The 11,143-nt window shown below is 41.5% G+C and overlaps 1 protein-coding gene across 1 annotated transcript; it reads left to right on the forward strand.

Moving 5' to 3' along the window:
- Positions 1 to 907: 907 nt before the first annotated feature.
- Positions 908 to 3,844, forward strand: LOC138957875 (uncharacterized). The gene is made up of 2 exons (XM_070328914.1): positions 908 to 952; positions 1,978 to 3,844. Exons 1-2 carry the CDS (start codon positions 931 to 933, stop codon positions 3,318 to 3,320), a joined length of 1,365 nt encoding a protein of 454 aa, XP_070185015.1. The 5' UTR covers positions 908 to 930; the 3' UTR covers positions 3,321 to 3,844.
- The last annotated feature ends 7,299 nt before the right edge of the window (positions 3,845 to 11,143 follow it).

The following is an 11,143-nucleotide window of genomic DNA, read 5'->3' on the forward strand; positions in this document are numbered from 1 at the left end:
TAAGAATGTTTGTGTAACAAGCTGTCAATATATCATTTAGATTTTAAAAGTTAGGTCTAGCGCCAAAACGCACCACGGTCCGATTGTCTCTGAGACAATCCGCAAAATTAATTCTTTGCAAATTGCTCGCTCTTTACGTCGAGAACCTAGGATGTTCCCGTTCGGTGAGCGTTCAAATGGAAGGGTGTTTGTACTGTGTGTAAAAGCCTGACATTATCTGTGATGGTTTACGGGAGGCTTACTGTGCCTAACATTTGACACCATTTTGAAAACGTTTGACGCTGTTATCTCAGAATCGTTTTTGAACACAAGCACCGTCAATGGGTACTATTCATCTTCGAGACTAATTGTTCAATCTTCTTACTTTTATAAATTTTCATAAGAAATGATGTCTCTACACAGTAACAGAGACGCTCTATGCGTTATAGAGGAATAGTTTTAGAAGTTCTGTCAAGTTACAAAAACTCTCGAAATTTATTTTGTGCCTTTGATATCTACACAGGGAACAAAATCTGTTCATGAATATAAACAAGTCGCTTTAAGCGAAATTACTACATTAAGTTCACCCGTCGAACTCACAGAATGAAATTAACGCACTCCGTTTCCCCGAGGCCTTGAGCCATAAAAGCTCTTGCAACTTTCACAAAAAAAGCGTGCAGAAAGTGACAAGCCAGTGTAGCGCATTAGCGGGTTGTGGTCGACGTCATTCTTTATCTTCCTTTTCCTCCTTCTTTCGTTTGGTTGTTGCCTCACACTTATGATGGCCAGTTCAATCTCAGTGTTTTGCTTTTACACAAAACTCGCAACTCATTTCCAAGGAATATGCTTTGTGTGTCCTTGTTTTAAATGGAACAAAAGCTCTTTTTAGGTCCAACGATTTTGAAAGCCTTTTCTTTGTTTCAGCAACAGACAGATCTACAAGCATTGACAATGGCGCAAGCGCATGCAGCGGGTATGCCTGCCTGTCCCTGTGTTGTCTCTCTGTCGCTTCCAAACTCTCTCTCTTTCTCTCTCTCGCTCTGTCTCTGTCTCTCTCTCGCTCTGTCTCTCTCTCTGTCTCGCTCTGTCTCTCTCTCTCTCTCTCGCTGTCTCTCTCTCCCACCCACACTCTGTCTCTCTCTCTCTCTCTCTGTCTCGCTCTGTCTCTCTCTCTCCCCTCTCTCTCTCTTTCTCCCCCTCTCTCTCTGTCTCGCTCTGTCTCTGTCTTTCTCTCTCGCTCTGTCTCTCTCTTGCTCTGTCTCTCTCTCCCTCCCACTCTCTCTCCCTCCCACTCTCTCTCCCTCCCACTCTCTCTGTTTCTCTCTCGCTCTGTCTCTATGTCTCGCTCTGTCTCTCTGTCTCACTGTCTCTCTGTCTCTGTCTCTGTCTCTGTCTCTGTCTCTCTCTCTCTCTCTCTCTCTCTCTCTCTCTCTCTCTCTCTCTCTCTCTCTCTCTCTGCTTTGGTCTCGACAACAGAAATTAATTAACAATTACATGAACATGATGTCAATGAGCAGACTCGATTTTGCTTTTATGCAATATTAATAACCCATTACAAACCAAAAATGTGACATATGAATTCTGCGATTTTATTTACAGCACCAACGACGAACACTATGAGTTAAATTTGTATTTATGTACCTTATGTTTGTTGATTTTAGATCAGAATTACAGGACAGTGATATCTAATGTGCAAACTATCGGCGTGGACAAGCATTGATGAGTCTTAAAGATGCTTGGACGCATTAGCATGTCGAAATTGTCCCGCGGTGTAAACACCTGAAACAGTTTCTAAAAGACGTTTTAGTTTATAAAGGTTATTCATGAAAATGAACGAATCTTCGATTCACTGGTATTGATAATTCTTTAAAATGCAACATATACGTATTTCAAGAGCTGTGTCATCATGTGCAGCCAACAGAGTGCAGTTGCTTAATTGCTTGATTGTTTGATCAATGGATGGCTTGATGGATGGATTATCCTTCATGCTGTTTTCAGGATGCAACACTTGTAAAGAGATGACGATCAAGCAGTTACCAGGCCAGACCCTGGTTATCTCAGCGGAAGACCTGATGGAAGAGTTGGGTTCACAATTTTCCAAGAAGATAACGAAAAAACTAAAACGAGAAAAAGAGAAAAAGTTCCTCAAAAATCTCAATGCTCTAATGAATACAGGCGGGGGAATCTTGTGTCTTCATGTTGAAAACCCCCACATGCTTGGATCCTTTGAAGAAAGTGTGAACCTGGCGATGGCCAGTCTTATTTCAGACAACACCACGTTTCCTGAAAACTTCGAAAGACATCTTAAAGACGACAATCACGTCATTTTTCGGGTGAAGCAAAAAGAACGGCCGCTGAGTACAGTTTCCTTTCAGACAAAGATTTCCTACGACAAGGGTGTGGAGGATGCAACGCACGGTCAGATGAGACATCTTCTGATGCCCAAAGAACGCGAGGAGGATTCAAAACAACCCGCGCACACTAAGCTTACCTACGAGTACAAGTTCAGAGAAGGCGAGGAGGTTAAGGTCAAGGTTACCAACGCAAAGGGCAACCCTACGAAGGTGAAAGAAGTTGTGTACCAAGAAAGTAGAAATGCTCAGGCGAAGAAAATACCAAAGCCGCCTGTTGGCAGAACTGCCGCAGAGAAAGTTGAAACACTGACAGAACCTTTCTTTAACGAAGACAACTATCCTGGCACGTTTCTTCCGAGATACTTTGCAGCTTTTTCCAAGCTAGAGGCTGGGGGTTCTATCCTTCTCGGTGTTGAAGAAGAGAAAATAAAATTACCAAAATGGACAGAAGTGCCAGCTGCTGAGCGAGAGAACTTACTCACCTTCAAGAATCCAGGTCTGACACTTTGGACATATACGAAAGAGGACGCAGCCCAATATATTTTCGGCCAGGAATGCCCATTAGAGCAAATCGAAAAGAAAACTGGGGTATTTAATTGCCAGGGGGTTAAACTTAACCCTCAGGAACAAGATTGTCTTCGCGAGGACATCAGACAAAAAGCAAAGAATATGATGTACTGGCACTGCGGTCTTTTTGCAGAACAGAGTACCCCTGGATCGCATTCTCCGTCATTCCAGCCGCCTGTCCAGGTCAAATTCCATCAGGTTGAGAATGATCCAGACTTGGTCGTACCCGAGATAATTGTTGAGGAGTACAAAGGGATGGCTTTCATCGGCACTGAGGGACCAGAGGCGTACTACATTCAAAGTGACACCAGTAACGTAAAGCGGATGAAGATGGACGAGTGGTTTGAACTCTACAAAGAACTGTTCTGTGCTTCTTGCCACAAGCCCAAGGATGTCGAGTCATGTCATTGTGACGAGTAACTTAGATAAACTTCATCCCCTATTCGTTAAATGGCTTTGCCGGAGACATGGTAAAAACTACGAAGATGCTTTTTCTGCCTTGTTGCAAGCATGATGAAGTACGGTGTTCATTGGCCGTCGTTTGTGATGAAGAAAGCAAGAAACCATGCATGGGCGTGAGCAGTATGTTCTGCGATTCCATGACCGTTGTATTCAGTGTCATCTTCATTCAACGATCTTTGTAATGAAGACGGCCCTAAAATAAATTGTTCTGCAATACCAGTACAGTTATGCCAAGCATTCCTTCCTGTAACCTTTTTACTTGTCTTGGTCAAGGAAGAAACGCCGTGCTTGATCAGGCTTGGAACGAACCAATCCTTACACACTCCTTCTTCCATTCTTCTCTTCTGTTTGAGGAATTTGGGTCATGCTGGAGTTTTAGCAATACAAAGACTTAGACCTATTGGGCTCTAAAACCCGTTTTGGGGTCACGTAAGTGTAGCCTATGCGATCGTAACTTTGTCTGTCTGTGCGTGCGTGCGTGCGTGCGTGCGTATGTGTGTGTGTGTATGTCTGTGGTAGAAACTTTAACATTTGAAGACGTCACATTATGGCGTAAGAGGGTTAGACGTCACGCGAAGGAATTACTGAAAGTCTCGGTCATTGTTATTTTGAGCGGGCCGAGACTAGTTGGCAGTCGTGTCCCTGTAAGTAGGCTACATGCAGACAGACAGATCTAGATCTAGTGTCTCGCTTTCTTGCACAGTGTCACCTATGCTTACTGTGTGTGTGTGTGTATGTGTGACGGAGTGATAGAGTTTGTGTTACTGTTTGTCGATTTCTTACGTGAGCCTTGAAGGCTTCGCCTCTTGTTATGTCTACAGATCCTGCCCGATTTTAGAATACTGAATAAATAATAGTTAAGGCTTATCGTCCTCACAGGAATCTTACCTATAAAGGACATGTATGTGGTGATATGCTAGAGTGCCCTATTTTGTATTACTATACTGCTTATATACTAACTGGTCCCCTATAACCCGCCAGTGTTGTGCTAGCACTGCTATGACAAGCGCTACACCAGCTGCTGTCTGCAGCTCTGGCGGTTGTGGGCACTCTTCTGGGTTGTCGCAAAGTGTGTCCTGGTCTTGCAATATTGTCTGTCCACCTTTTCGTTTCTCTTCCCTATCTCCTCTTCTTGCGCTCTGTGTATGAGATGGCAAGGGTTTTTCTGCAGCATCTCATTTCCAAGGCTTGAATCTCCCTTTGCTGTTAATGTTCTGCAGTGAGGGTCCATGACTCGCATGCATACAGTAAGATGGAAAAGCTTATCTTCGTGTCACTCCAAATGGCTTTAGATTTGTTTTTAGTGCTGCTGCTTGTTGTGTACCTCTTACCAGGATTTCGGTCCTCAAACTCTCTTTATTGATGATTGTGCCAAGATATGTGAGCATCTTCACAGTCGCCAGTTCCTGTCCGTTGACTGTGATTTTCGCATTGATTGGTTTTATGTTGTTTGTAATCAGCGTGTTTCTTCTGCGCTAATGTATACCCCACATCTGCTTGATATTACATACAGCAACGAATTCACCAGGATGGTGATTGTGAGGTGATTCAAAATTCAACATTTGTTGTTGTTGTTGTTGTTGTTGTTGTTTTTGTTGTTGTTGTTGTTGTTGTTGTTGAGTAGAATATAGAATAAAATACTTATAATTTTAGTTAAGCCAATGTATAGGATGTAGAGATGTGTTTTTGTGTAAAACATTTCAAAAATAGTGTTATGCTTTGTTTGTAATGGTTAAATAATCTGGAACTTTAACTGAATCTTGTTTGGTTGATTTGTTTGTTTGTGTTTTCGTTTTATTGTGCGTGTGTGTGTGTTTGTATGTGTATGTGCGTGTGTGTGTGTATGTCTGTGTGTGTGTATGCGTGCGTGCGTGCGTGCGTGCGTGCGTGTATGTGTCTGTGTGTGTGTGTGTATGTTTGCATCCTGACAAATATATGCCAAACACAGTCATTACATTCATTGCTGCTACACCGCTTGAACGTCCAAACACTTATATTGAAGCATACCTCGTTGGTGATGTTAATTCCAAACCTCAACCAAAACTATGAATCGCTTGGAACAAGTTGACACAGGAGGTTTTTTTTTATGAGAAATGTGCCTTTAAAGGCACAGTGCAGCTCGCAGCCTTCGTTTTGCGTTTTTGTTGCAGTTGAGTGCATTTACAGTTCAAATATCCTCCTATGGTAGTAAAACAAACCCAAAACTACCCAACGACGACATCTGTGAAGCTCGACAGTTTCTTGTTCACGCGAGTGCATACATTAACCTAGTTATCCCCGAGTACGCAGTACTAGGGTCCTGCAGACTTTAATTGTGTGTCTGTCTGTCTGTCTGTTCGTCTCGACTTAACAGCTTATTGCTGGGAAACTACTGGGCGCAGTTCGTTCAAAAGTTGATACACTAACTTGATAATAGGTCCGATTGATCGTATTAAAACTTCATAATGTTACCTGGGACCTAAATGCGAAATATTCCACAAAAACGACTCTTAACGGGGGGAGGTTTGGCGGTGGGAGTACAACTGCCGTGCAGCTAATGGAACAGCCAGCTAGCTGGTGCGAATCACGTCCGCCTATGGCCAAAGTGATCCGGGATCGATTCCCGGCATGGGCGGTCTATATTTTTTTTATTTTTTTTTTAAATTCTTGTTTACTATTGTTTATTATGAACGTTTTAATGTTTTATTTCACTCTAATAATTTTTTTAATTGTGTAAAATAAATAAATATTTTATTTTATTTTATTTTATTTTTTTTTTAATCCAAGTGACCCGGGTTCGATTGCCGGCATGGGCGGTCTATTTTTTAATTATTTTTTTAAATTCTTGTTTACTTGCGTGCGTGTACCACTGCGCGAGGAGTATAGGCATTTGAGTTCACTGGCGAATGTCAGATTTGTTGGCTTGGAGGAAAGCGTTTCCGACTATGGCCAAAGGGATCCGGGTTCGATTCCCGGCATGGGCGGTCTATTTAAAAAAAAATTTTTTTTTAATAAATTCTTGTTTACTATTGTTTATTATGAACATTTTAATGTTTTATTTTACTCTAATAATTTTTTTAATCGTGTAAAATAAATAAATAATTTTTTATTTTTTTTTAATTCAAGTGATCCGGGTGGAAAGCGATTCGTCTATGGCCAAAGTGATCCGGGTTCGATTCCCGGCATGGGCGGTCTATTTTTTTTTTATATATATAAATTCTTGTTTACTATTGTTTATTATGAACGTTTTCATGTTTTATTTTACTCTAATAATTTTGTTAATTGTTTAAAAAAATTTTTTTTAAATCCACGTGCACAAGACAAAAACTTTCATACCGGGGGAGCGAGCCAGTCTGAAGAGTACTCGGGTCCAGCGCCAGCGTTTTTTATTACGTGGTGTAATTACTACATTTAGTCAAACTGTGGAACTCACAGAATGAAACTGAACGCACTGCATTTTTTCACAATGACCGTAGTCCGCCGCTTGTGCATAACGGAGTGAAACTGACGAGCCTGTTCAGCGCGGTAGTGGTTTCGCTGTGCTGCATAGCACGCTTTTCTGTACCTCTCTTCGTTTTAATCCAAACATATCATATCTATATGTTTTTGGAATCAGGAACCGACAAGGAATAAGATGAAATTGTTTTTAAATCGATTTCGGAAATTTAATTTTGATCATAATTTTTTTTATATTTTTAATTTTCAGAGCTTGTTTTTAATCCAAATATAACATATTTATGTTTTTGGAATCAGGAAATGATGTAGAATAAGATGAACGTAAATTTGGATCGTTTTATATAAAAAAAACTTTTTATTGCAATTTTCAGATTTTTAATGGCCAAAGTCATTAATTAATTTTTAAGCCACCAAGCTGAAATGCAATACCGAAGTCCGGCCTTCGTCAAAGATTGCTTTACAAAAATTTCAATCAATTTGATTGAAAAATGAGGGTGTGACAGTGCCGCCTCAACTTTTACAAAAAGCCAGATATGACGTCATCAAAGACATTTATCGAAAAAAAGAAAAAAACGTCCGGGGACATCATACCCAGGAACACTCATGTCAAATTTCATAAAGATTGGTCCTGTAGTTTAGTCTGAATCGCTCTACACACACACACACACACACACACACACAGACACACTGACACACACACACATGCACCACGACCCTTGTCTCGATTCCCCCCTCTATGTTAAAACATTGAGTAAAAACTTGACTAAATGTAACAAAACAACTAATCGGATTAATTGTAATAGTATCATCTCTGTTTTCTCATTAAAATCTAATTTTGTCAAAAAATTCCACTATGCCGGGTTTTCTCGTGCACTGTCACAACTAATGGTGCACTGTTTCCTACCGCGTTGTGTGCCACGTGCACCAGGATGCGAGGGGTACAGGTGGCGAACAAAGATCGCCGTGATTGTAACAGCTTCTGTTCACACCTCACACCTCTCCACCACGCTCACTTATCTCACACGTTTGATCACGACGACCAAATTAAGCCAATAACAGTTTAGCTTTGTCAATATGATATTGCTCTGGGTGTAATTATCTAGCAATCTCCCCTCCGCGCACGCACGCGCACACACACACACACACACACACACACACACACACACACACACACACACACACACACACACACACACACACATACACGCGCACACACACCGATCAGTTACCTTGGGGGAACAAGGGAAGCAACTCACATATTATTTCCGGAGAAAGTGATGAGTGCGCTGATTGGCTGCACCGCTGCACCGGAGCCAAAAAATAGAAACGTGTCCTATTCCTTGCTCCGCACCGCACACACCACTTTCTCCACTCCTGCAACGGAAGTAGCGTCATCTCTCCGTGCAGCATACTCCACCCTTGCTTCGCTTGCTCCGCCTGTGTGTGAGCCCCCCTTTAGGAAAGGGGGGAGAAAATAGCGGCCTGACCCAGGGTCGAACACGCAGCAACCTCTCGATTCCGAGCGCAAGTGCGTTACCACTCGGCCACACACACACACACACACACACACACACACACACACACACACACACACACACACACACACAAACACGCACACTGTGACAAACAACCCCCCCCCCCCCCCACCCAGCCCTCATTTTCATGCAGATGGAAAACTAGTATCGTTGACGTGCGCGGTCGAGGTGTTGGTGTTTGAAGATAGCGTGAATGATATACAGACACGAAGGGCGAGAGATGACAAACAGGTGTGTATATCAAGAACTAGCCATCAAATAAAGCGGAGTGACGTTCAGACAATTACCTTTTGCGTGCAGAGAGTATACTCCCTTTGTGAATCATATATTCTGTCGAAGCTAGGAAATAAATAACATTAAGGTAAACAAACAATCTATCAGCCATTGTACCAGCCAAGCAAACAAAACAACAAAAATATGGATGAACAAAACCCGAACGAACGAACAAACATACAAGCAAACAAGTCGCGTAAGGCGAAATTACTACAAAAGTCAAGCTGTGGAACTCACAGAATGAAACTTGAACGCACTGCATTTTTTCACAATGACCGTAGTCCGCCGCTTGTGCATTTAACGGAGTGAAACTGACGAGCCTGTTCAGCGCGGTACCTCTGTACCTCTCTTCGTTTTAACTTTCTGAGCGTATTTTTAATCCAAACATATCATATCTATATGTTTTTGGAATCAGGAACCGACAAGGAATAAGATTAAATTGTTTTTAAATCGATTTCGAAAATTTAATGTTGATAACATTTTTTATATATTTAATTTTCAGAGCTTGTTTTTAATCCAAATATAACATATTTATATGTTTTTGGAATCAGCAAATGATGGCGAATAAGATGAACGTAAATTTGGATCGTTTTATAAAAAAAATATTTTGTTTACAATTTTCAGATTTTTAATGACCAAAGTCATTAAGTAATTTTTAAGCCTCCAAGCTGAAATGCAATCCCAAAGTCCGGCCTTCGTCGAAGATTGCTTGACCAAATTTCAATCAATTTGATTGAAAAATGAGGGTGTGACAGTGCCACCTCAACTTTTATAAAATGCCGGATATGACGTCATCAAAGACATTTATCCAAACAAGAGGCGAAGCCTTCAAGGCTCACGTAAGAAATCGACAAACAGTAACACAAACTCAATCACTCCGTCACACACACACACACACACACACACACACACACACACACACACACACACACACACACACACACGCACACACACACACACACACAGTTAAAACTAACGCATCATATCGAGTCAACTCCATGTATAATTTTCAAAAGAAGGCAAACAGATAAAATGACTAGGGTAATAGGTTAGGTACCTGCCATGTGGGCACTTTTTCCACTGCTGTCCTCAGTCCTATACTTTTCATCAAGACTTGTCACCATGCCGAGTAGATCTAAATTCGGAAGTCTTCATGTGGCTGAGGCATATATCTGACATAGCGTCGATCTTGTTGTAGGTTAACCTCCTTTCTGAAACAAATGGCAAAATGCGATTAGTTATGATGACTACAACCTACACAAATATAAACAGTGTTTTGAAACAGAATAGTCAGGTTATACAAGCCACTTTACCTATGCAGCATGGTAACCCTACAATATGCGAAACATGTCGACTGCAGCAGCCTGGTTCTTAAAATAATTCTGACGGTCAACACAGCCAGAAATGCCAACAAAGACAAGAAAGCTGTGGCAAGGTAAGCTTACCAAACGTTACATAGCGAATCATATGATAGTGCGTAAACAGCAAACAGTAGATCTACAATCAAAGAGAGGATCGAGTCTGGAATGAAACGCGATACAGATCTAGCATTCAAAAACTGTCTTTCACGTTCAAGGAAGTTGTTGCAAAGTACTTAAGACTTACTAAATTGTACAGACAAAACCATGACAGTGCATGTTTTGAATCTGAGGAAAAAATCGTGATCATTTTGACTTTGAGAACAGATTCATTCCGTTTCCTTATATCTGCATGTTCAAGTAAATGGTGGACAGTTTTTTTCGGGCAGAGTAAACTTAACTTGAGACTCTACTGCAAGTCTTGAAATTCACATAAATCGAACCACGAGCAAAGACATCCAAACATTACAGGCACTTTAGATCAACTCATTTCACTAGAGGTGACTGCCTAGCACTGTGTTTGACATCCGTGTCTGCTGAAATAAAAAGAAATTAAAACAAAACGGATTAACAGTAGATCTAGGTGACACGTTATCAGAGTGGGAGACACTAGATCTGTCTCTGAACTTACCGGCATAGGCTGCAAGATCGAAACTGACTGCGCTTTCGACAGCTCTTCCTCGCGTGGACATTGGAAAAACGCTGTGCAGATCAAATTGTAGGAAATCTCCCTTTGGTATCTTCTTTATTTACTTTTCTGGAGCTTAGAAACCGAACAACATGAAATCGTCTTCCCCGGCGAATCGGCGAGGTGAGAACTGGACCACAATCCTTCGCGCGACCCCTGACCTGATCTTGACACCTGACCTGCCGTCTACATGCCAAACACGACACAAATCAGTCAACTGCTTGTACCCCTTCAAAACCCCCCCACCACCCGTTTTCTTTGGATACACGCTTTAACTACACACATGCCGACACAATGTTGATCATTGCTTCAATAATTTGAAGATGGTGCTTGAAAATTAACCACGTGAAATGAGTATTTCGGTGTTTAGCCAAAAATGTTAAAGTTTCTACCACAGACATACACACATACATACATACGCACGCACGCACGCACAGACAGACAAAGTTTACCATCGCATAGGCTACACTTACGTGAGCCAAAAATGAAAAA

The sequence above is a fragment of the Littorina saxatilis genome, unplaced genomic scaffold, assembly GCF_037325665.1.
Source record: "Littorina saxatilis isolate snail1 unplaced genomic scaffold, US_GU_Lsax_2.0 scaffold_1432, whole genome shotgun sequence".
In the NCBI taxonomy this organism is placed as follows: Eukaryota; Metazoa; Mollusca; class Gastropoda; order Littorinimorpha; family Littorinidae; genus Littorina; species Littorina saxatilis.

What these genes read in the sequence shown, in the direction of transcription:
- LOC138957875 (XM_070328914.1), top strand. Translation starts at nt 931, where the DNA reads ATGGCGCAAGCGCATGCAGCGG. An exon ending in GGCGCAAGCGCATGCAGCGG is followed by an intron (nt 953 to 1,977) that starts GTATGCCTGCCT and finishes TGCTGTTTTCAG; the next exon opens with GATGCAACACTTGTAAAGAG.